Here is a 26,098-nt window from a genome sequence, read left to right on the forward strand (position 1 = left end):
TAACTTTTCTCTAGCTCGCTAACAGCTGGGAACAGCAAGACCTTGAAGTTGTCTAGTTACTATCAGGGGTATAGAAGAAGAATTCAGATGTGTTTCTGTAGAAGGGGAGGAGGAGGAACATGTCCCAGCGTGGGAAACTTGCTACAGTTCACTATATTCCTGCAAGTAAACAACTTGGGTATATAAGGAGGGAAAACTGTTTTCTCTGCGAATGGGATAGTCGTGCAAGAAATTCCCACTACATCAAAATATTGCTTATGTTGGTGTGCTTGATCTGAGGTCTAGTCTCCTGGCACCTATTTGAGAGTTCAAATAAACTTTTTTTTTTTTGCTTCTCCACACCGGTGTGTTTATTGGAGCGCGCGCACCGGGCAATGAACCCAGCTGTTGCTCCCTCGGGCACTGTGTGCCGGCAACAACCAGGACATTGCAACAATGGAGAAACGCTATCAGGGCAAATGGAGCCCATCAATGCTTGCAGACTATTGCTGGACAGTGACAAGAGATGCTCCATTTAATGAATACAAGAGACAAGCCAAGAAGCGCCGAGTAGACACTGAATAGGACTAAACTATGTACATAATAGTTTTTTGCCTTTTGTTTCATAATAAATTTTATTTATATAACCCTTTTGCTGATTTTTAAAGTGTTACATAAACAGGACAGGTGAAATATTATCATGTAAAGCAACCATAAACACATGAAAAGACCTAGGTTTACAATTTATGATTAAAACTCTACTATCTACACAATATACATAGATGTAAAATGTAAAAACGTAAAATATATTGGAAACAGTAGCCAATCAGTTGTTTTAATTGTCATATTTGAATTCAGCACATCAAAATACATAATAAATAGCACATTTTATCTCTGAAGCAGACGACTTCTAAAAGATTGTAGACCAATGTTACATGTTCCTATGGCTGTGGTAAGCGAGCAATAGGCAAACATCAATGAACTTAATGAACTTGTTCTCATGCCAGCCCTGTGAGGCAAAGAAGTCTTAGCCCAAATTTACAGGGAAACTAAATAACTGGTGCAGGGTCCTGTCTATAGACAGGACTTCCTGGGCTGGCACCTTGATTTCTAGGATTCGGATTAGGGATATCCAAGTGTAGAAAGCTACATGTATTTCTCCCCCCTTGCTGCCTCTGTATCAGAAGCAGTGGGAGCTGCTGCCCAGGGGGAGCTGGCTTATAAGTCAACTCCCCATGAGCACTGGATCTGCCTGACCCCTGCCTCACTGCTGCCTCATAGAAAAGCAGCAACAGGGACGGTGAGGGGGGCAAGTTGGAGCCGATACGTGTGGGGAGATGGCTTTCAAGCAGACTCCCCATGCGTGCCAGCTCCGTGGACCTGCCTGCCCCCCGCTTGCTTCCTCCTACAGAGGCAGCGGGGGCCGGGGGGGGGGGGAGAGGAGCAGGTGCTTGGGGAAGCTCTATGGTGCCACCTCCCTGCATGCGGTCATCCCCCCCGGGTCCCCACCAACAGAGGCTGCTCTGCATGTCACAGAGCAGTCACTTTCCACTGGGGGAGGGGAGGGTCCGAGCTCGCAGCAGCCAGGGGCTGCTACCACCCACACTGCTGCCTCTAATAGAGCCGGCAGCATGGGATGCCAACAGGTTCCCTGAGAGTGGGTCCGGAAGTGCACTGGCTGCCAGTCCTGCCCCTAGGGCCTATCGAATGGTTGCGTAACCATTACGATTTCATGTGGTTGCACAATAGCAAATATCCCTAGTCTGGGGGGGGGGGAGGGATAGCTCAGTGGTTTGAGCATTGGCCTGCTAAACCCAGGGTTATACATTCAATCCTTGGAGAGGCCATTTGGGGCAAAAATTCATCAGGGATGGCACTTGGCCCTGCTGTGACGGCAGGGGGCTGGACTCCATGACCCTGCAAGGTCCCTTCCAGCTCTAGGAGCGGGGCAAGCTCCACTATAAACGATCCACAGCTACAAGCCCGGCCCTCTGCTAAGAGCAGACAGGCCCGCAAGCCCAGCGCTTTTATCCCTCAGAAAACAACACGCTGAGAGCCGCGGCTGGAGCGGGGACAGCTCCCATTGACCCCCCCCCCCCATGCTTCCACGCGCCCCCATGCAGGGTTTGGGTGGTGGTGGGGTGGGGTGGGGTGGGGTGGGGTGTGTGGGGGGGGGGTGGGGGACGGGTGCGACGCCCGGAACTTTCCTCCTGGGCGCCGCGCGGCAGCCGGACCGCTTTGCGCGTGACGCCGCGCGGCCCAGCAGCATGGCGGCGCCCGGCGGCGGTTGCCTGCGGAGAGGTGAGGGCGGGGGCTGCTCGCGGCGGTGGCGGGGGAGGGGCTCAGCCAGGAGTTCCGCTCTCGGCGGCGCGCGGTGACTTTACCCACCCCCCCCCTCGGGCTCGCGGGCCTGGCGGTTGGTGGCTCGCGGCAGCAGCAGCGGGGCCTGCCCGGCCCTCGGGGTTCGAAGGCGGGCACGCACACCCCCTCCCCTCCCGCAGCAGGGGGAGGGGAGCCGGCGCGTGAGCGTGACCGTTAACTGATGAGCCCGGCCCCTTGGGTCACTATGGACACGGCGACACTCCCCTCCCCCCCCCCCTGGAAACCGGCCCGATGAATGGGGGCGCGCGCGGGTCCTCGCAAGAGCCATTTGGCCTCCTTTGCATGTGTCATGGAGACCCCATTTCTGCTCCCTCCGGGGGCGAGACTGTGAAAATGGCTTGACATGCGACCCCGCACCTCTCTGCAGTGCGCTGGTGGCCTTGCTGCTGGCTTTTATGCTAAAGCTATAGGGGAGAGCTGTAAAAATAGCTTAACGCGTGAAGCCAAAATGCAGCTTTAAAGACACCCATAATCACTACCCTAACACAGGCTCGTTTAGGAACAATAGACAGGACTGTGCAGCACTTTAAAGACTAACAAGATGGTTTATTAGGTGATGAGCTTTCATGGGCCAGACCCACTTCCTCAGATCAAATAGTGGAAGAAAATTGTCACCATGAAAGCTCATCACCCAATAAACCATCTTGTTAGTCTTTAAAGTGCTGCACAGTCCTGTACTTTGTTTCAGCTACAAACACGGCTACATTTCTATCACTAATTTAGGAACATGACTGTTACAGACTTTAATACATGTATTTTTTGTGTGTTTTCAAACAGTTCTGGCTCAGTTTCCCAACTATATTTTCCCCAGGATTGATAAACGTACTTCAGTATTTCCCTGCCTTGGAAACACAGCACTATCCATTAGACACTATGCTGCTGCAAAGTGAGTGTTTATTCTATTCTTGCAGGTGGTTTCTGTAGTTGTGGATAATAAAAATGGCTTTTAAAATTTGGAAGCATTAATAATATGTTGAATATTGATATAAAAGGTTCAATTGGACCTATCACTAGTACAAATTAGCAAATTCTTTTTCTACAATATTACAGGTTAGACCTCCCTGGTCCAGCACCTTAGGACCTGACGGGTTCTGGATGAGGGATTTTGCTGGACCAGGGAAGGTTATTTATGACCTCCTCCCCTGCCACCAGTCCCCCCAGCCATGGCCTCAATGTCAGTCTCCCTGTTGGCTTCCCATACAGCCTCACTATGGCAGCCGTGCCATCGCAATCACAGGCTCCCTGCCCTGCAGGGCAGCCCCCCTTCTGGGGTTCAGCTGCACCGCTGGATGGCAACCCCGCTTGGGCTTCATCCTCACTGGGTAGCACCACTGCCTCCCAGCCTCTGCAGGGAGCTCTGCCAGGCAGCAGCAGAGCTGCTGGGCTCTTTGCCGCATCACCTGGCAGCCCCCTCCCGTGTTCCTGGTCCCACCACCAGGCAGTCCTGTGGTTGGACTTCTAGCCCTGCGGGGCAGCCCCGCTGCCTCTTAGTCCCACTGTGCACCCCTTCTGGGGCATCTGGCACTGGCCTCTGTCGGCAGACAGGATACTGGGCTAGATGGACCTTTGGTCTGATCCAGTATGGCCATTCTTACGTTCTTATGTTCACATACTTCTAACACTCATCCTTCTATATCTATTTCTTCCTTTATTTGCTCTCTGCTCTTCCATTCTCAAAAACCTTGAAAAATGGACAATGTCATGAAGGCACTTGGGGGATGCCTATCTGGTGTAGCTCCTGATGGGGAGGCGCTCAGGTAGTTCTGTGCCATCCTGTGCTGGCTCGCAGGCTCCTCCTTCATCACTCCCATTGGCCAGGAATTCTGGCCAAAGGGAGTAATGGGGGTATAACCTGCAAGCCAGGGACAGAGCTTCCCTGCATTAATATTCTGGCACAGCTGCTTCCTCCCACTGTCAGGCACAGCCCGTGGGCTGGATGCAGCCCTCATTTTTGGACCTACCGCAGAGCTTAGGGGGCCCCAAAAATCTACAGGCCCTGGGAGGCGGCAGCCCCATGTAGGATCCAGCTTAGTTGGTTAATCAGTTAAACATATTTTCATCAACGATTTAGATATTGGCATAGAGACCTCTGAAGGAAGACTGAAAGAATTGGGCTTGTTTAGTTAGGATAGAAAAAGACTGAGAGGGAACATGATAGTAGTATTGAGTTATCTAAAAGAGTGTCACAAGGAGGGAGAAATTTGTTCTCCTTTGACTCTGAAGATAGAACAAGAAGCAATGGGCTTAAACTGCAGCAAGGGAGGTTTAGTTTGGACATTAGGAAAAAGTTCCTAACTGACAGGGTGGTTGAATACTGGAATAAGTTGCCTAGGGAGGTTGTGGAATCTCCATCTCTGGAGATATTTAAGAGCAGGTTGTATAGACATCTCTCTGGGATGGTCTAGAGTCTAGATGGTACTGGGTCCTGCCGTGAGGGTAGGGAACTGAACTTGATGACTTGATTAGGTTAACCTGCCATGAAACCAGTTAACTGATTGAACCAGATTTTGCATCCCTAGTCTTCACTAGACCCCTTAAATTGACATCTGCTACATCAGTTGCAACAGCTTTGATTTCCCCAGTACTGAGAACAAGTCCTCATTAATAGTCTTTTTGGTTCTGATTTATGTTTACTCTTCCTCCTGCATTTACAGTGGGTAGGTGGCAGGGCAAGTGGGACGTCCTGTGCAGTTTTGATTGACATTTCATGAGCTGACTTGGCTATACAAGAACTTGTTTTATTACTGAGATGCAGTTTCAACCAAACTGTTTTATATTCAAATATGTACTAGCGATTAATGTTAAAGATCTTATATTAATCATTTTGGTTTCCAAAAGGACTGCAAAAAAAAGTTCAAAGGATGCCAAGCAGAAAACTTCTGAAGCAGAGCAAGAAAAGAAAAAGAACACTTACAGACGAAAGTTAGCAAGCAAGCCAGTGGATGATGTATATTTAACATGGTTGTACAAAAGGCCAGTCTATGAAGCAGAGGTGGCTGTGGACATGCTGAAGAAGTTTCAGCAATTGGACTTCACTTATCCAAAACAACACGTATATGCTAATCTGATGCTGGATATGGCACTAGAGAAGAAGGTATGTTGCCAGGACCTACAGATTTGAGATTGATATTTTAAGAAATTACCTTTTTTAACTGTAGGAATAAGGAATGCAATATGTCATCTTGCTCAGGTTCATCCTCAAACCTCTCTCTCATTTGGCAACATATTTATGCTTGGTATTCAGTATTCTTTCCCAAGTGACACAGTGCTTTGGTAGAACTGTACATGGCATCCTTCAAATTCAGCATAAGAACATAAGAACGACCGTACTGGGTCAGACCAAAGGTCCATGTAGCCCAGTAGTCTGTCTGCAGACAGTGGCCAGCACCAGGTGCCCCAGAGAGGGTGGACCGAAGACAATGATCAAGCGATTTGTCTCCTACCATCCTTCTCCAGCCTCTGACAAACAGAGGCCAGGGACACCATTTCTATCCCCTGGCTAATAGCCTTTTATGGACCTAACCTCCTAAAGATATTTTTCCCTCTGGTTATCAGTAGTTTCTGTTGTTCTAATGTTTTACAAACTGTTACGCTGGACTTTGACCACAGTCATTATCAAAATAAGTTATCTGTGTTCATGTAGTCACTTTTAAGCTATGCAAATCTTCTGAAGTTGGCATCTGGTCATGGAAAAATCCGGTGTGTTCTCTCCCTCAAACCCTCTACTAAGGCTGCTGCTGATGTGCTGTATTGAACAACAATCCAGGTTTAATCCTTTACTTCTCCTGGGTGCACTACAGCAGTGGCTCTCAACCATTCCAGATTACTGTACCCCTTTTTAGGAATCTGATTTGTCTTGTGTATCCCTCTGTTTCACCTCACTTAAAACCTACTTGCTTACAAATCAGACCTAAAAATATAAATATGTTGTAGCATGATATTATTGAAAAATTTCTGGCTTTCTTATTTTTACCATATAATTATAAAATCATTCCAAATCATTTGGAATATAAATACTGTACTTTTCAGCATTTAGTACGTGGAGTAGTATAAACAAGTCATTGTTTGAAAATTTAGGTTGTAGTGAATTCACTAGTACTTTTTATGTAGTCTGTTATAAAACTAAGCAAATATGTAGGTGAGTTGATTTACCCACTGATGTACCCATCTAGCCCAGGGCTACTCAACTTTGGAAGCCCCAGGGGCAACAATGATCCTCGCAGCCCTCAGCACATGATGTAACTACAGTGTGGTTGCATATACATGCAAATAGCTTTTTTCACATAATGCCCTGGCAGTCCTGGTACTTCCTCCCTGGGGGCTAGAAACACCAACACCCCCTAGCCATCTGTTCCAGCCAGTCTGTCCACTTGTGTCTTTCAGTGCTCACCCCCCTTGGGAGACCTCTCGCCGTTGTGAAGGCCATGTTCAAAAGATCCCACCCGTGGGCTGCGTGTAAATCCAAACCACACTATAAGCCGCTAACAAATAGGCCTTGGGTTGCATGTGGCCTGCAGGCTGTGTGTTGAGTAGCCCTGATCTAGCCCATTATCCTGTCTTCCAGCAGTGACCAATGCCCAGGTGCCCCAGAGAGAATGAACAGAACAGGTAATCATTAAGTGATTCATTCCCTTTCGCTTATTCCCAGTCTCTGGTAAAACAGATTAGGGACATAATCCTGCCTCTTCTGGCTAATAGCCGTGGATGGTCCTATCCTTCATGAATTTCTCTACTTTTTTTTTTTAAACTTTCTTGACCTTCACAACATGCCCTGGCAAGGAGTTCCATAGGCTGGCTCTGTTGTGAGAAGAAATACTTTCTTCTGTTGGTTTTTAAATCTGTTGCCTATTAATTTCATTTGGTGATTCTTAGTTCTTGTGCTAAGAAAGCGCTATTTACTTCTTCTCATATCTATTTTCTCTACATGAGTCATGATTTTATAGATCTCAATCATATCCCCCTTAATCATCTCTTTTACAAGATAAATAGTCCCAGTCTTATTAATTTCTCCTCATACCGAAGCTGTCTTGTACTCCTAATCAATTTTGTTGTTTTCTGAACCTTTTCCAATTCCAGTATATCTTTTTTGAGATTGGACAACTCATCTGCATGCAGTATTAAAGATGTGGGCAGGCATACCTTGATTTATATAGAGGCAACATGTTATTCTCTGTCTTATTATTCCTTTCTTAATGATGCCCTACATTCTGTTCCTTTTTTTTGGACTGCTGCTACATGTTGAGTGGATGTTTTTGGAGAACTAGCCACAGTAACTCCAAAATCTCTTTCTTGAGTGATAACTAATTTAGACCCCACCACTTTATATGTATAGTTGATATTGTTTTTAATGTGCATTACTTTGCAGTTGTCAACATTGAATTTCATTTGCCATTTGTTGCCCAGTCACCTAGTTTTGAGAAATCTTTTTGTAGCTCTTTGCAGTTCCCTCATCTTGAGTAGTTTTGTGTCATCTGCAAAATTTCATGGCTTCCCATGAGATCAAGAGCTTCAGAGGGGTAGCCATGTTAGTCTGTAAGTGGAAAAACTTTAAACAACAAATAGTTTATCAGCACCTTAAAGACTAACAAAACATGGAGATGAGATCATGAGCTTTTGTGGGCACAACCCACTTCAGATGAATGACCTTTTTCAAGATCATTTATGAGTATGTAGAATAGTACTGGTCCTAATATAGACTTTGGGGGGACAGGCCACCATTTACCTCTCTACATTCTGGAAACTGATCATTTATTCTTACCTTTGTTTCTTATTTTAGTCAACTACCAATATATGAGAGGGCCTTTCCTTTTATCCCATGATTGCTTGCTTTAAGAGCCGTTGGCAAGGGACCTGGTCAACAGTTTTCTGAAAGTCTCTGTATGGTATATCCACTGGATCCCACTTGTCCTCGTGCTTGTTGATCGCCTCAAAGAGTTCTAGTAGTTTGCCGAGGCACAACTTCCTTTACAAAAACCATGTTGATTCTTCCCCAACAAATTATGTTCATCTATGTGTCTGACAGTTTTGTTCTTTACTTTCTACTTTGAATGAGTTTGCCTGGTACTGAAGTTAGGCTCACTGGCCTGTAATTGCTGGGAACTCTTCAGGAGCCCTTTAAATTTGGCTGTCCTCCAGTTGTTTGTTATAGAAGCTGATTTAAAGGATAGGTTACAAACCACAGTTAATAGTTTTACAATTTCCCATTTGAGTTCTCTCAGAACTCTTGGGTGAATGCCATCTGGTCCTGGTGACTTGTTACTGTTTATCAATTTGTTCCAAAACCTCCTCTACTGACCTTTCTATCTGTGACAGTTCCTCAGGTTTATCACCTAAAAAGAATGGCTCAGGATTGGAACTCTCCTTTGCATCCTCACCCATGAAGACAGATATAAGGAACTCTTTTAGTTTTTCTGCAATGGCCTTATCAGCCTTTAGTGTTGTCATTTCTCTCCTGGCAGCATGACAGGAAAAGCAACTTGTACTGGAATGTCATTAGGCTCCTTCTTTGTTTCGGGAGAGTAATACATTGAACTAGAGGAACAAAAATACATAAGCGTGTAAAGTGTCAATTCATTCTGTTCTCACAAGAATGATATTTTAGGCTATCCAATTGTCAAGTCAGGAGCTTTCTTAATGTACCAAAAATAATCTCTGGATAGAGCTGTTCCTCTGTATTTGTAATTACAGCAGTTCAGTAGTCAATTTACAACACAAGTGTTGGTACATGGTGGATCAGTTCTACACAAATGGAAAACGTATACAAAAAGGCTCATAAATCAAATACTAGTTAAACTTTAGATGTACTACAATAAGAGTTAAATTTGTACCAAACACTCATTTTTTTTATCTCTATTAGAAAAAAGTGGATCAGTTTGTCAGCACCATTCTTCTGCCATATCCTTTTGTAAATGAAATCAATAAAGTTATGGTATTCACAGAGGTGAGTAAAAGTTTATTTAAAAGGCATATGTTTCAGATACATTACGTATATAATGTTTAGTGAATGGTTCATTTTTATTTTTGTGTAGGAGCTTTAATTCTGAAGGATCCCAAAGTGTTTTACAAAGTTTGTTGGGCTCGAAGACTAACTTACACTGTAATTTCTTAAAAATTGAATATATGTGTTTCTACTTTTTTGGTTTCTACTGTCTTGTTTAAATATCCTTACCAGTTAGCAGAATATTTGAATACTGTAAGTTTTTAAGAAAACTTTCTATTAAGTGGCAGCTGCTATCTCAGCAAAGAACACTAAGTAGGAGATGTGTATGTTGTAAACCAGTGTTTCTCAATCAGTAGTACGAGTATCCTTAGACTCGAGAAGTCTGAGGGGTACGTCCACACAACTGCAATTTGAAGAAAACTGCATTTTTTAAAAAGTTTTACAGTGCTTTATTATTTTTGTAATTTTTACACCCAAAAATTTCATCGCCCACCCGGCTACGATTAAGTTGTTTAAACAAATGTGTTGCAATGGTAGGAAAAATGTTTGTGTGTCTGAAAACTCTAGATACTGGGGTTACTTTTTTTTTTTTAAAGGGGTACTTTGTTTAAAAAAAAGGTTGAGAAACACTGTGTAAACTATAAACCTCTTTTAGACGGATGCATGGTAGAAATGATCTCTGGAACCATTAGCAATCCCCTCTGGTTGTATATAGAGTTCCTTTTCCCTAATCTTGTTCTGTATACTGTCATCAATGGATACACCCTAAATGTGCTCACAATACCACTTACCTCTCAGCGCCTCCAGAATTGGTCTAATCTTCACTAACATTTTTCCAAATAGGTATTGGGTACCAAGGTGGAAGCAACTCAAAATGGAATTCCTGTAACCTAATGCAAGCTGCAGGACATGTTTTAGAATCTATTGCAGACTTTCTTATTCTATTTGTCCACAAATATTTTACATCTTAGTTTCTTTAAACATTAATTTATATGCTATGAAGTTTGGTCCTTTGTAGTCAGTCTTTCTTAATACCAAATCCTCAGTCTCTTAGTTGCCTGTTTTAAGGCTTTTCTATTTTCCCTCAAGACTACCAAATGCCTGGCTTATGTACAGAATAGACAACTAATATTTTGACATAAGACTCTTGTAGAATTTTTGCTGATACGTTTCATTTAAAGTATTTAAATGCTCATGAAAGGTCCTGCATTAACAGCTCTGTGTGCCACAAATTTTCACTTGTCCCTAGAATAGCACAACTTTCACTGCAGTCCAGTGGCTGCAATTTTTTCAGGAATAAGATGAACTGTAACAGAAGTGGACAAAAATTTAAACCAGATATATATTTTGCATCGTGCCCTGGAGTTTAGTATATCTGTAGACAATCACCGAAGGGAGCAAATTTCATCAATTGTGAGAGTCCTGCTACCACTTCTGGAGAGTTCAGCTCTAGAGGGTTCCAGCTGACTAAAATAGTTTCAATAGGATAGAAAGTGAAAAGCAACCATCTCACAGACAATTTAAGGGTGCAAGGATAATGATCAACAGCATTAAATGCACCCACAAGATAGCAGGAAATCACTGCAAAAACTTGAATCCAAATGTTCCATATTCAGTGTGTTCTATATTCACTCAGACAAGAAGCTGCATTCTACCCACCAGCTCCACCTAGTGTAGATTGCCAGGGTAGCCTGAAGCAAAATGCAATAGTCTAATATCAAGTGACAGACATGAATCATGGTTGTATTACCCACCTTAGGAAAGAATACTTGCAGCCTCCTGGTCATCTGTAGGTACTGAAAAGCACCAGAGGCCAGCATGGTCAACTGAGAATTCAGGGGCAGTGATGATTCCAATAGAATCTTTAATATGTGAGCCATTTTACTAAAAGGTGTAATGTGGATCTTTAGTGGGAGGCTCTGGAAATTCATGTTTTTATTTTCTGATTCTCTTCTAGCAAAGTCCTCTCTTTTTCAGTCAGTTGGCTTTCATTGGTTCTCTGCCTAAGTCAGATACAGGTTGGACCTCCCAGGTCTGGCACCCTCAGGACTTGACCCATTCCAAAAGAGGGAATTAGCCGGATCAGGGGAGGTCCCCTTGCCTCTAGCTTCCCAGGATGCTCCACTTTGGCCCCACTGCCACTGGGCTCCAGCCTGCAGGGCTTAGACTTGGGCTCCAGCTTGCTGCCTCCTGCCGGCTGGGGCTTCCCACTTCTCCCTGGCTTGGCCAGGGATCCCAGGGACAGGGCTTGCCTTCTGCTCTGTATCTGCCGTGCCCTGGGAATGGGGCTTTTTGGTCCAGCAATTTCCATGGTCCTGATGGACCACAGATGTCAGACCAGAGAGTTCTGGATTTAGTAGGTTCAACCTGTGCTTGGAAAGAAATGCTTTTGTAGAATCAGTGTTAGATGGAAGATGCAAAACTGAGTATCCCCAGCAGGTTGATACTGAGAACTTCTCTCTCTCTCTCTCCATGTGCTGTATGCATAGTGGATCAGTGTGTGACCAGATGCAACTCTTGTGACGCCTTAGGGAGGACAAGTAGTTTGCCCAGAATCTACCCTCCAGGACACCATCTAAGAAGAAAGTATAAAGCTATATTGTCTTTTTTTCTCAAACTAAACATGAATTTATAATAGCTCTTAGAAGTAAGCCATCATATCTCATAAGTGGTATTGAAAGCTGATGACTGATCTAGAATCATCAGATGATATTGAAAGTAAACTAATTGGGATCACGTGTAGAGACTTAGTAATTTCCAATCATCTCTTGAGTATTTGTTAATGGTAGCTTGCGCACCTCAAGGAAGTTATTAATAATTTTCACTAATGCACTAAAGCTTTCTTCAGTTTTTCTTTAAAAGATAAGACTCCATCTAACAGATGGCTGGCTGCTTCATCCCGATCATGGAGAAATAAAGCTAGAAACAGAGTGAAAACCACCCAGAATCCATTGTTAACATTTCCTGATTCACTGTAGCCTTGTTCTCTAGATTTGGTGAGATCACAGCAAAGATTTTGGTGCCACTCTTTACTGGGACTTGATTAAAATGTGTATTTATAGAGAGAAATATTCCATTAAAGATCCCCAAAGGCACTTTTCTCCAAATATCACTAGTTTTTAAACAGTTGTTCCCACCTGATTGTCATATTTTAGCTTACATATGAATTGGTTTTTCATTCAGTGCATATACCTGCATGGATTAAATAGTTCTGCTGTTGACGGTGTTGAAGTAATAACACAATAGTTGATAGTACGTATGTTACATATGGACTATTTTTTTTAAACAGAATGCAGAAGAAATTAAAATAGCAGAAGAAAATGGAGCTGCTTTTGCAGGAGGGATTGAATTAATCCAACAGGTATTTTTATAGCAGTGTAAATTATATTTTTCATTTTACAAAAACTCTGCCAAGACTGTAAAGCAGGGGTGGGGGGACCTTTTTTGGGTCGGGGGCCACTGAGCCACAGAAAAATCAGTCGGGGGCCGCACACAGGTAATTAGTGGGAAAAAACCCTCACTGTGGCCCATGACTGAGAGGGAGAAGATACTCCCCACATTTCCATTGCACACCAGAGCCTGGGGGGGCCCAGTCTAGAAGATTTTGTTCATTCTAGCCCCCAGGGTGGTAGCAGGGGGCACCAACAGTGGCTTCCCAATGCTGGGGGTAGCCCTGAGCCTCAGGAGCTGGATCCAGGCAAGCCAAGAGCTGCATGCAGCCCCCAGGCCTGAGGTTCCCCCACCCATGCTGTAAAACTTTACACTTATAAGCTTCAATGGTCTACACAAACAGTGGTATTACATTGATGCTAGTTTGCTGATATATAAGTAGATACAACACATGCTCGGAAAAGGACAAAAAAGAGGTTGTAAGAAGAAAATTAATCAATGGGAATAAGTTATGAGATATAAGACTTAAAAACAGGTATGCCCTGCCTTATCTTAGTCTTAACTTGGTTTTAAAGCAGTGGTTTTCAACTTTTCTTTCGCAGATCCCAAAAAAATTTAAAATGTAGGTGCTGACCCCTTTGGAAATCTTAGACACAGTTTGTAGTACTCCCCCTGGGAACTATGGCCCTCAGGCTGAAAACAAGTGCTGACGGGGGTGGGGGGAGGAGTGGATGCTTTAGTATGTTCTAGCAATGAAAAATCTATTTTATTTTTAACAATTTTTAAAAAGTACTTGTGGACTAATCTTCCACAGCTGTGCAAAGCTTGCAAACCAGTGTATTTAGAGCTTAGTCTTACATAAACTGCAAACTGATTCTAAAACTCTTTCAAGTGGGGAGTTTGTCTTCCTGGTACAGAACCCAGCATTCTATGGCACTATTGTGATGCTGCTGCATTGACCATATAGGCAAATATTTAAAGTCCAATGGCCGAGAGATATGAGACAGAAGGCTTTTCCTTTCTGGAGGGTATTTAAAAAAAATTCTGACCATTTATCTCAAAAATAAATATTGCTTGCATTTTTAAATATATTTCCATCTTTGTATATTTTAGACTTTCACACACAATTATTCTGGTTTTATTTTCAGATTTTGGATGATGAAATCAGTGCAGATTTTTACATAGCTGTTCCTGAAATCATAACAAAGCTGCTGCCTTTAAAAAACAAAATAAGAAGAAAATTTCCAAAGGCTAGCAGAAGTAAGGCATTTTCTGTTATTTCATATCACATTCATATAGTTGTATTAAATATTAAGCCCTTGAGCCGGAGCTTTCTCATAAACAATAGCCTGTTCATTAGGAAATGAAGCTGTGTACAATGTATATATGGAATGAAGTCTTTACTGACAAGGTAGAGTACCCCTTTAAAAAAAATAAGTACCTCCAGTACCTACAGTTTTCAGACACACACAATTTTTTTCTACCATTGCAACACATTTGTTTAAACAACTTAATTATAGCTGGGCAGGTGATGAAATGTTTGGGTGTAAAAAGAACAAAAATAATAAAGCACTGTAAAACTTAAAACAAAAATTCAGTTTTCTCCCAATTTTCTCCCAAAAGTGTTGACGTACCCCAGACTTCTTTCGAATACCCCTAAGGGTTCTCATACCACTAGTTGAGAAACATTGTGTTAGAGGAACTTCACTGAGTTTGATTGTGATTTGAAACCAGTATTATCTTTGAAAAATCTGGTACTTTGAGCCAGTTCTTCATCTTAAAAAATTTGAGTTCAGAATTGAGACTTGTTTGTGTAAACTTTTGGGAACTATGCTGCAGGAAGCCATGTACAGCAAGAAATCTATGTAGATAAGTACACTTGGTCACATACATTGAAACTTACACATTGCAAAGATCTGAAATGTGTCTATAATCAACTTCAGCTTATATCAAAGAAAATGTTTTCACTAAAATATAGTTAAAATGGGTGTAAATTTTGGGTAATCACTTGCACCATAGCTTACCAGCTATTTGTATGTTTTGCCCAATTTTAACCCCCTTTGAATGGCATCTGTGTCTAACCTATTTCTTTTTCACAATTACTTTCTTTGTCTGTGGGCTTGTTACTTCATGATTCTAAAAATATACCCTCTCTGGGTATCAGCTCTCCCACTAGAACAAACACCATTTTCTAAAATGTCTTTCTCCCTGACCCTCCTTTGTTTCCAAATGATCTTCATGGGTTAGTTCTGACATGATCCAAATTAAAATGCTATGCTGTTCAAACATTGAGTGTTTTTCTTGCTAGCTATCGTAGTTAAGCACCGAGAATTCCAGTCAATATCATTTCCTCAACTTTTAATGTTTTCTTCCCTCTCCAACTATCTGCACAGTGTATTTACAAGCAGGCAGGTAGACATCTGTGCTCTTACATAAATATTTGGAGCAAACTACTAACCTGTCAAAACCATAACAGACTTTTCCAGGTAGGCATTAGAATAATGAAGCCTATATTGTACTCTTATGAAATTATTCAGTTTCTAGTGTAGTAATGCCTGATTTCTGCTACAGCCAATAAAAAAAGTGGGTAAAATAGAGTTTAGATTTCAAACAAGTATATTATATGAGAAACCATTTAGGCCTTTGTAGATGAAATCCAGTTAGCTGAGCTACAAATTTGATACTGTTACTCTGGGCTTGAATAAAGACATTAACTGGCTAAAGCATTACAAAGCCAATTTTTCCTGCCTTTGACATCGGCTTTTTCACATCAAAAGCTATGAATGGGATACATCCAGCTCACTTAATTAGCTTCTTTAACACAGGTCCTACAATTGACAGGTGGTACTTTTGCTGTTGTATATTTGGATTTTCTTATTTCTACTCCAAGTCGTGATGAAATCCATCTTATCCACAAAAGCTCACGATACTATATATTTTTGTTAGTCTCTAAGGTGCCACAGGACTATGCGTTTTTGAAGTTACAAACTAACATGGCTACCCCTCTGAGACTTTTACGCTTTCTTCTTAGTAATAGGAATGGCTGTACAGCATCCATCTTGACTGGATTGAGCCAGCACATTGTATAAAATGTGTAATACTGCAGCATACAAGATATATTTTAAGCATCTTGTGATATTTTTAAAATATACAAGTTTGGTTTGTGTATTCTGTTTGCTTGTTTAATTTCAGTTTGAAAATAGAATCTTCCAAATCAGATCTCTAATTGATGTACTGCTCTACTTCAGGCTTTTCATCTTGAATTATCTTGGTAATAAAATGGTGAGGCATGTAGGAGAACATAATTTGTTGGACAAAAGTCAGCATGGTTTCTGTTAAGGGAAATCATGTCTTACTAATCTATTAGAGTTCTTTGAAGGGGTTAACAAACATGCAGACAAGGGGGATCCAGTAGATATAGTATACTTAGATTTTCAGAAAGCCTTTGACAAGGTCCCTCACCAAAGGCTCTTGTGTAAATTACATTGCCATGGGATAAGAGGGTAGGTCCTTTCTTGGATTGAGAACTGGTTAAAAGACAGGAAACAAAGGGTCGGAATAAATGGTACATTTTCAGATTGGAGAGGGTTAACTAGTGGTGTCCTCCAAGGGTCAGTCCTGGGACCAATCCTTTTCAACTTATTCATAAATGATCTGGAGAAAGGAGTAAGCAGTGAGGTGGTAAAGTTTGCGGATGATACCAAACTGTTTAAGATAGTCAAGACAGAAGCAGAGTGTGAGGGACTCCAAAAAGATCTCACCAAACTGAGTGATTGGGCAACAAAATGGTAAATGAAATTTAATGTGGATAAGTGTAAAGTAATGCACATCGGGAAAAATAACCCCAGCTATTTGTACAGTATGATGGGGGCTAATTTGGCTACGACAAATCAGAAAAGAGATCTTGGAGTTATCGTGGATAGTTCTCTGAAAACTTCCACACAGTGTGCAGCGGTGGTCAGCGGTGGCAAATAAGATGCTAGGAACTATTAAGAAAGGGATAGAAAATAAGACCCAGAATATCTTACTGCCCCTGTATAAAACTATGGTACGCCCACATCTTGAATACTGTGTACAGATGTGGTCTCACCTCAAAAAAGATATTTTGGCCTTGGAAAGGGTTCAGAAAAGGGCAATTAAAATGATTAGGGATTTGGAACGGGTCCCATATGAAGAGAGGTTAAAGTGACTGGGATTTTTCAGTTTAGAAAAGAGGAGACTGAGAGGGGATATGATAGAAGTATATAAAATCGTGAGTGGTAGGGAGAGGGCAGATAAAGAAAAGTTATTTATTAGTTCCCATAAAAGAAAAACTAGAGGACACCAAATTAAATTAATGGGTAGCAGGTTTAAAACTAATAAAAGAAAGTTCTTCACACAGCGTGTAGTCAACCTGTGGAACTCCTTGCCAGAGGAGGCTTGTGAAGGCTAGGACTATAACAGAGTTTAAAGAGAAGCTAGATAATTTCATGGAGGTTAGGTCCATAAAAGGCTATTAGCCAGGAGATAGAAGTGGTGTCCCTGCCTCTGTTTGTCAGAGGCTGGAGAAGGATGGCAGGAGACAATTCGCTGATCATTGTCTTTGGTCCACCCTCTCTGGGGCACCTGGTGCTGGCCACTGTCGGCAGACAGGCTACTGGACTAGATGGACCTTTGGTCTGATCCAGTACGGCTGTTCTTATGTTCTTATGATATTAGGGCTGTCAAGTGATTAAAAAAATTAATCGTGTGATTAATTGCATGATTTAAAAATTAAATGTGCAATTAATAAAATGCCATTTATTTAAATATTTTGGGATGTCTACATTTTCAAATATTGATTTTAAATTTCCAGAGAATACAAAATATTCAATGCTTACTTTACTTATTACAAATATTTGCATGGTAAAAAACAAGAAATTCCCCCTTACAAGTACTGTAGTGCAATCTTTTTATCATGAGTTGAACTTACAAATATAGAATTATGTACAAAAATAACTTTACTCAAAAACAAAATGTTAGAGCCTACAATCCCCTCAGTTCTTGTTCTTGTTTAGTCAGTTGCTCAGACAAACAAGTTTGGTTACGTTTGCAGGAGAGAATGTTGCCCGCTTTTTGTTTACAAAAGTCATTTGAAAGGGAGAACAGGTTTTCTCATGGCACTGTTGGAGCTGGTATGGCAAGATGTTTGTGCCATATGTACTAAGGATTCTTGTGTTGCTTCATGCTTTGACAACCATTCCAGAGGACATGCATCCATGCTGATGACTGATTCTGCTCAGTTAATGATCCAAAGCAGTGAGGACCAGCACATGTTCATTTTCACCTTCTAAGTTAGATGCCACCAACAGAAAGTTGATTTTCTTTTCTGATGGTCTGGGTTCTTTGCTTTCCATATTGGAGTAATGCTCTTTTAAGACTTCTGAAAGAATGTTCAACATCTTGTCCCTCTCAAATTTTGGAAGGCACATCAGGTTCTTAAATCTTGGGTGAGGGCGGTAGCTGTTTTTAGAAACGGCACATTGGTACCTCCTTTGTGACTTGTCAGATTTGTAGTGAAAGTATTCTTAAAATGAATGTGTGCTGGGTCATCTTCCGAGACTGCTGTACACGAAATATATGGCAAAATGCAGGTAAAACAGCATTTCTCCCCTCAAGGAGTTCAGTCACAAATTTAATAAAAACATTTTTTAACAAGCATCATTAGCATGGAAGCATGTTCTCTGGAATGGTGGCCAAAGCATGAAGGGGCATACAAATGTTTAACTTATCTAGCACATAAATACCTTGCAACACCAGCTACAAAAGTGCCATGTTGTATACTGTTCTTACTTTCAGGTGACATGGTAAATAAGAAGTGGGCAGGATGAGCCACCGTAAATGTAAACAAATGTGTTTCTCTATACAGTTGGCTGAACAAAAAGAAGAAGATTTAAGTGGACTTGTAGGTGTTAAAGTTTTACAAATGAAAGTATTTTAAGTGAGCACTGTACTCTCTGTATTATGTGTTGTAATGGAAGTCAATACATCTGAAATGTAGAAAAATATCCAAAAACGCAATTGCATCTCTTTAATCCGGGAACCCTGGGAAATGGGGTATGCTGGATTAAAGTTTTTGCTGGGCTACAGAGGGTTCAGTGTGGTCTAGGCATGAGGGGGTTGGGGCACTTACCTAGCATCCTGCTACTGGGGGGTGCACATCTGCCCACTACTCCCATGCACCACCCCCTGCTGCTGTGAGAGTGCAGGGAAAAGACACAGGGGAAACATGTTGCTGTGCTGCTGCCCCCTAGCTGAAAAGGGGGACTGGCAGCGCACACAGCCACTTCCTTCTCCGTACCATGGGTGTTCCCAGATTAGGGATACCCAGAGTATGGAGGTTCAAATGTATTTAATACTTTTCAGTTGCTGTTCTATTTAAGTGTGATTAACATTGTAATTAATCATGAATAATTTTTTGAGTAAATTGCAGGCGTTAGCTGTGCTTAATTGGCAGCTCCACTTTATAGTTCTTGCTGATAAATTACACCATTAATCGAGCTATTGCTATGCAATAATTAGTGATTAAAAGTACATAGGCTCCTAAAACAACTCCATCTAACCTAGGTTTGACATAAATGCATAGACTATGGGTCCACTGGGGGGCCTTGACCCTGCCCTCAGCATCTTGCAGCAAGGATCACAGGATACTGTACTAGATGTCGAGGAGGAGGATGGATTCTTGATTACTTTATTGCTCAAACACATCACATCCCTTCAGAGGGAACATGTTTCACTCTCTCAATTTGGTTGTACTAGATGCATAGATGGGTCACTAATACTTCATGACATCTTGTTTTTCAAATTAGATTCTCTGGGCCGTGATATCCCCAAAATGCTGGAACTCTTTAAAGCAGGCCATGAGTACATGGTAGAAGAGGAGAATTGTATCGAGACAAGAATAGCAACGGTATGCTATACAAAGATTTTTTAGCAAATAATTAATTTATTTTGCTTTATTATTCAGCACAGCAGTTAATAATTTACTGAAAGATACACAGTATGCCCTTGGTAACTTGTATGTTTTGTAGCTTTTCAGGAATGTTGGTCACTAACCAGTTAAATACATTGTGCTGTTGAATTATTTAAGTTAGAGCAGTTCCTGTAAATCATTAAACCTCTGCTAATATTAGAGTTTCCCTATTTAAAAAATTAGGAAAGGAAGTTATGCCTAGCTCAGTGAGAAATGAAAACTGTCATAGAGTCATATAATATATGACAATTTTCCACCATATCTTAATGGAAAGTAATGCTAAATGAAACCATGGGATAATAAAATATTTCTGAGACCTCTATTCTAAGAAGATTCTTTGGGAACAGTGTTTAACTTCATTACTTCTGTATCAATGCCATTTAAGATTTTGCACTTGAATAAAAGTTCTTCCACAGTAGACCAAGCTCACAGTAATTCATATTTTGACTTTCTGGGTCACTGATCATTTTGATTTTTTTTCTTAGTTTTAATTTTCAGGGTGTTTACTGTTGGTGTAAAAAAAAAGTCCCCACCTTTTTGCATAGGGAAATCCAGAAGTACTTGTTTCATGTACCTTTATATATACTATAGGCTTCTTAGGGCATTTAAAGTTTTACACTCTCTCTCTCTCTCTTAAGTATCTTTGTTAATTTTGGATACTGTTTGCTATATCATATAGTACATGTGTACATTGGATACTGTATGCGTGTTTTTAAACTTGATTTCTCTCACTATGGCTTTATAATCTCTTCCATGGTTTTCAATATTCCTTTTCTTATCTGTTTCTATTACCTTTTCTGCTCTTGAGTTCGGTGTTTCTGGTCTATCCTCAAGATTCTCCCTCTTCTCCTCTCCCCTCCCCTCCCCCATTTTGTTTCTCTTTAGCTGTCTGCCCTGTCTGACTCCGCTTTACTTGTACTGATGCCAGCAAAATTAAATTTACAAGATTCTTTATCCCTGGAACTTTATCTTGTAGTGTTTCTAGGATCAAGAATATCACAGTCTACTTGGAGGGTTCTGCATATCTGTCAGGATTTGTTCCACTTCTTAATATTTTGAAAATGAAGTTCCATGAAAATTTTCCTCCTGAAACTTAATGTAAATTTAATAGAAGTTGAAAATTCCCTTTGTTAAACAGTTTTTTCTTAAAAGTTAGAGTATTGCTCAGAACAGCTTATCATGTCTCATACAGAATATGGCTCGGATTGTTAGTGCCTCTGGAAAAGGGAGCAAAACGGGTCAATGGCACATTCACGTATTGCACTGGTGCCTAAGAACCCTGATTAGGGCCTCTTTGTGCAAGGTTTTGTACAAACGCATAACAAAAAAATGTCCCAAGGAACTTGTCTAAATACAAGACAACAAGTGGACATAGAACAGACGGGAATTCCAAAGTAACAATGAAATAATTGAAAACTGTGCAGAATTTGGGACTCTTTAAGAGATGGTAGGGAACAAAGCCCTCCCTGTTCCTTAGGAAAAGGATGAACTCAGAAATATGGAGCTCTCCGCACTAATCACTGTTTATCCTTTCTGCTCTGACTCACGTTTGCTGCAGATTGCCTATGTGAGCCTTGCAGCTTATGGCTAGGTTTCCCTGGGGCTGCTAAGCAACAGCCTATGTTGGGGATCCAGAAACAATTATGAAACTCCAAACCTAAATAATTCTCACCTAGGCCTCTGTGTGGAAGGCCAGATGATCAGCAGGAGACAGTATAAGCATCCGACCCCAGCCGCATCCTGAAACATGACAGAACCTCTTTTACGTGGAGCTCTGGGAGAGGCCCCATCAGTTGATACTGGGAAAGAGACACTGCTGTGGAAGTTGCATCTCTCTCTGTAACAGGGTGACAAGATTTAGGATGCTGCATAGAGATTCAGGACTCTTCTCCTGAATAGGGCTGTTAAGTTTGTTTAATCAGCTAATCAAGTAGTAGATTAGTCAATAAAGGGGGAAACTGCAGAGCTGCAGTCGGGTTAGCTCCCGGGTCGGGAGCTAACCCCCCGTGGCTCTGCCTTTTAAATGTAGTAACAGCTGCCTGGCTCTTCCTACATTTAAAAGGCAGAGATGCAGCAGGGGACCATTAAAAGCATTTAAAGGCAGAGGCGCCTGGGCGCGAGCTGGGACAGCTGATTCCTGACTCATGCCTGGTCCCCCACTGTGCCTCTGCCTCTCGTGCCCCCCTCAGAGACGGTACTGGGGGGAACCGGCTTTTAAGCTGGCTTCCCCCGCACTGACTCCTGCTCACCTCACACCACTGCCTCTTGCAGCCAAGGCGGGGGGAAGTGACTAGTCAAGTAGTCACTCGACTACCCGATAAGTATATGTGACTATTCGACTAGCTGCTTACATCCCTACTCCTGAACCTGTCTTAGTCTCAGGTGCTAGAATCCTGCTTAGAAGGGTATGTTCTGCTGACTCTCAACGTGTATCATACCATTGAACTCTTACCTATACCTGAAATGCACCCCAGTGTTTACCCTAGTGCAGCTCCACAGTGTCATGTACATCTGCTCACTACAGGCTGAACATCCTAAATCCGAGACTCGCTGGTCCAGCAAAATCTGTGGTCCAAAAGGACCACAGATATTGCTGGATCAGCGTCCTGGTGATGGGAGTGCGAGCCCACCGGGAGTCCAGCAGCCAGGAACCCCTAACCAAGCAAGGCAGCAGCGGGGAACAGGGAGCCCCATCCCTGGTAAGCCCCAGCCGGGCAGTTCACAAGCAGGGATGATGGTAGCCCAGCGAGCCCCGTCCCTGGGGAGCTTGAGCCAAGTGGGAGCAGAGCCCAAGTCCTGTGGCTCTGGAGCCCAGTGGCAGTGGGGCCGGAGTGGAGCCAGCTGCAGAGAGGGGCAGCGTGCTAGGAGGTCAGGGGGCAAGGGACATTCCCTGATCAGGAAAATTCCCTCATTTGGCACTGGTCAGGTTCCAAAGGTGCTGGACCAGGGAGTTCCAACTTGTACTACATTTAAAAAACCTGACATTTAAATCTTGTGAGTGATAACGTAATTGCAAACTGCAACAAAGGCTAAAGCTGTACCATATTTCCAGCCCACTTATCAGCCAGGGTGGCCTTTCTCGAAGAGAAAGCGTAAAATGATCTTTGCTGAATGAAATTGTCCATTAATTTGTTCTGACCTATCATTCCTTGTAACATCACTCTTCCATACAAATCAATAGTTGTGATGTTTTCCAACCTAATAAATGAAGTGTTTGATGGGAACCAGAGAAGATGACAGCTGTGTTCAGTTTGCAAAATCTAGAGGATGGAACCTGAGATGCAGCAATCATGTGTTCCTGTTTTCCTCCATCTCCCAAAAGGGCCCATTTAGATATTATAATCCTTCCAGCTGCAGAGATAGAATGGAACTATCTTTGAATGGGACTTTCTTTAAGATGGGTAGATTGCTGTGGATAATACCATACATTCCCCTTTCTCCAAAGCTGTTTGCTGTGTCACAGAATTCTTAGCCTTTGCGATCTAATGAGTGAAACCAGGAATTTAACTCAGGTCTCCCTTTTTCCATACAAAAAAGCTGTCAGAAGGTGATGTGTAGGACAGAGGGCTAGTTTCTGTACTGTATGTTTTGTAGCTTCAGGGGGTAACCAAATTAGTCTGTAACAGAAAAAAACAACAAATGGTCTAGTAGCACTTTATGGACTAATGAAACATGTAGATGGTATCATGAGCTTTTGTGGGCACCTCACCTTCTCCTCTCCTATTTATTTCGAGTTCTTATATCCCCAACTCATAACTTCGGTCACCTAAAGAAGTGGGCTGTGCCCATGAAAGCTCATGATACCATCTACATGTTTCGTTAGTCTATAAAGTGCTACCAGACCATTTGTTGGGTTTTTTCTGTATGTTTTGTATGAGTTTAATTTCCTTGAAATAGAAAGTTATAAATAGCCTGTTTCAAAGAATGTGTGTTACAGCAGCATCATTTTCATTGATAGAATTAAAAATTTTATTGCTGTTTTCATTACAAATTATTGGTTTCCTTGGTTTGTAACTAGGCCATAAAAATTTGAATAAAATGAATACAAATAAGTGCAAGTGACGCTAGTTGTTTACAAAAAAAAAGGAAGTAAAAAAAAATGAATAAAAGAAAATAGAATTAAGTCTGAAAACTCTGCTTCCACTTCAAACTCATACCATTTCCCCTCTCCCACAGTAACTTGACTTAAGGCCATGATGATTTTCTTTTAAATTTAGTAGATATTTTTTTTGCTTTATAAACTTGTAAAAAATCTAGCTGCTGCATTTTGTGAGTGTTGGCAAGACAAGTCCTGGTTTATATTATGTTATGTTGTCTTTGGTAAGACCTGAAAGAGGAGACTTTACATTGAATTTTAGTACCTGGTTGAGCTCTTCTTTCTTTCAGGTCTCAAATGTAAATGTTTGTCTTCACTTGGAGTTATTCAGGATTAGCTACATTAAATAGGAACATGGCTGTCTTATTTTGGATTGAGATTAACTACATGTGTGGACATTCAGGACTAGTTCTGAATAACTGCATGTATAAATAAACCCCCTTTTGTGAGAAGTAGTGAGCCTTTTAAAATGATTTAACTTCAGTGGGAGTTGAAGGCACTAGCACAGTGGTCCCCAGTGCGGTGCCTGCGGGCGCCATGGTGCCCACCGGGCCATTTCTGTGCACCCACTGAGTGATTGGGGCCGGGCACGTGGTGTATGGGCGGTGCCAGCCCCTGGGTGTGCGCAGCGTATGGGTAGCCCTGTCCCCGGGGGCATGACGCAAGGGCTGTGCTGGTCCTGGGCGCACGGCGTATGGGCGGTGCTGGCCCCTGGGCACATGGCACAGGCGTAGCACTAGCCCCAGGTGCACGGCACAGGGCCGGCACCAGCCCTGGGTGCGCAGCACATGGGTGGCCCCGCCCCCGGGCGTGAGGCGTATGAGCGTCCCAGACCCTGGGCACGTGGCACAGGAGTGGCACCGGCCCCAGGCGCACAGCGCGTGGGCGATGCCAGCTCCTGGGCGTGTGGCAAAGGAACAGCGCTGGCCCCGGGAGTGTGGCGCATGGGTGGCGCCGGCACTGGGCATGTGGCATATGGGTGAGTGGCCCCGCCTCCGGGTGCCCGGCAGCCCCAAAAGGTTGGGGACCACTGCACTAGCATCTTAAATATTTCTTGTTCTTAAAGGAGTTTTCAGCTAGAACTCTTGACAGCATTTATAAGAGCGTAGATTAATTACTCTTATAGAAAAAAGCAATAATGCCTCACACAGAAGAGACAGGAATAATTTCTGAGGTTGTGTTCCTCCACAGGTCATCCCAAAATAAAGCCATCGGTACACTGCCTAGTTCACTGGGGCTAAACACTGCTGCCCACAAGTCTAATGACAGCAGTGTGAATTTCCTACCTTCTCATTATTTGATTATGGGGTATAATTTAGCCTTTTACGATTAATGTAAGGCAATCTGCTTGCTTTGCGCTGTAATGGTATTTGTAGTTTTCTAGCCTTAGGCAAAGTGTAAATATCCCAGTGCCAGCTGCTTGCTCAACCAATGGAACAGCTGTTTTCCAGTAGAAGCCTCTGTCTGCATTTAAGCTAGCCAACTCTGCAGCTGTAATGAACCATCAATGCAACTCTATCATGAGAGCAACAACAGGGGCAATCATATGGACAGGACTCAAATGTTTTTAACCATTCAGCATAAGGTAACATAGCTTCTATTATTGCTACCATGCAAAATAAACTGAGGGTAGAAAGTTTGCTGGAATACACAAGGCCTTTATTCTGATGCCTCAGTACTCCTTAACATTTAATTCAATCTTATTTTAGTTCTTCCTTGCTCCAGCATGCTTCCAAGACGGCAAGCATTTTCATTTCCTTATATAATTTAACTCTGCTTTCAGAGCAACCATTTGTACTTGTTTAGTTATTTTATCCTACATGTAAACCTTTTGGCGCAACCAGACTTGCATGACAGTCAGGCTTCTACAGAAACCATGCTCCCTCCCATGTGCTCCTGCTGGCTGCTGTGTTGAGTCTCCTTTTGCACCCATCTCCAAAGGGGTGGTTCAGATCCATGAGGAATACAGGAAAATAAGATTGTGCCAGCCAGCTCCGTGTTCTCTCACTTGCCAATATTCTCCCAAACACACGTTTGCAGCCAGTGGAATGGCACTGAAGAGTGGCAAGCAGCAATAGAGGGGCTGTGGTCTCAGGGAAAAGAGACAATGTTCTGTTCCCGTCTCCTCCACGCCCCAGTGGATCTGAGTTGCCTGTGCTTTTGGCAGTAAAGGGGTTGTTTCAGCCCCTGCTCTTCCCTCTATAATGAGATATTTGACTATTCTCATAAAGGAGTTTTATTATGCTGCACTCCTGAAATGAGGGAAAAAAATCACTTACAAGTAGGTCTCTTAAAGCTTACTATAAAAAAGGCGCAATTA

The 26,098-nt window shown here is 42.4% G+C and overlaps 1 protein-coding gene across 2 annotated transcripts in view; it reads left to right on the forward strand.

The window, feature by feature from the left end:
* Positions 1-2,150: 2,150 nt before the first annotated feature.
* MRPL1 (mitochondrial ribosomal protein L1) overlaps positions 2,151-26,098 on the forward strand; it is a 37,377-nt gene continuing 13,429 nt past the window's right edge. The window contains exons 1-7 of one of the 2 annotated variants that reach the window (XM_075929456.1): positions 2,151-2,280; positions 3,139-3,247; positions 5,200-5,455; positions 9,218-9,301; positions 12,591-12,662; positions 13,840-13,951; positions 19,519-19,619. In XM_075929456.1, the coding sequence (XP_075785571.1) occupies positions 2,247-2,280; positions 3,139-3,247; positions 5,200-5,455; positions 9,218-9,301; positions 12,591-12,662; positions 13,840-13,951; positions 19,519-19,619 (768 nt within the window). In that variant the 5' untranslated portion in view covers positions 2,151-2,246. Of the gene's footprint in view, positions 2,281-3,138; positions 3,252-5,199; positions 5,456-9,217; positions 9,302-12,590; positions 12,663-13,839; positions 13,952-19,518; positions 19,620-26,098 lie in introns of both variants that reach the window. The other variant, XM_075929457.1, reaches the window with a different exon arrangement.

The sequence above is a fragment of the Pelodiscus sinensis genome, chromosome 5 (genome assembly GCF_049634645.1).
Source record: "Pelodiscus sinensis isolate JC-2024 chromosome 5, ASM4963464v1, whole genome shotgun sequence".
Classification (NCBI taxonomy): domain Eukaryota; kingdom Metazoa; phylum Chordata; order Testudines; family Trionychidae; genus Pelodiscus; species Pelodiscus sinensis.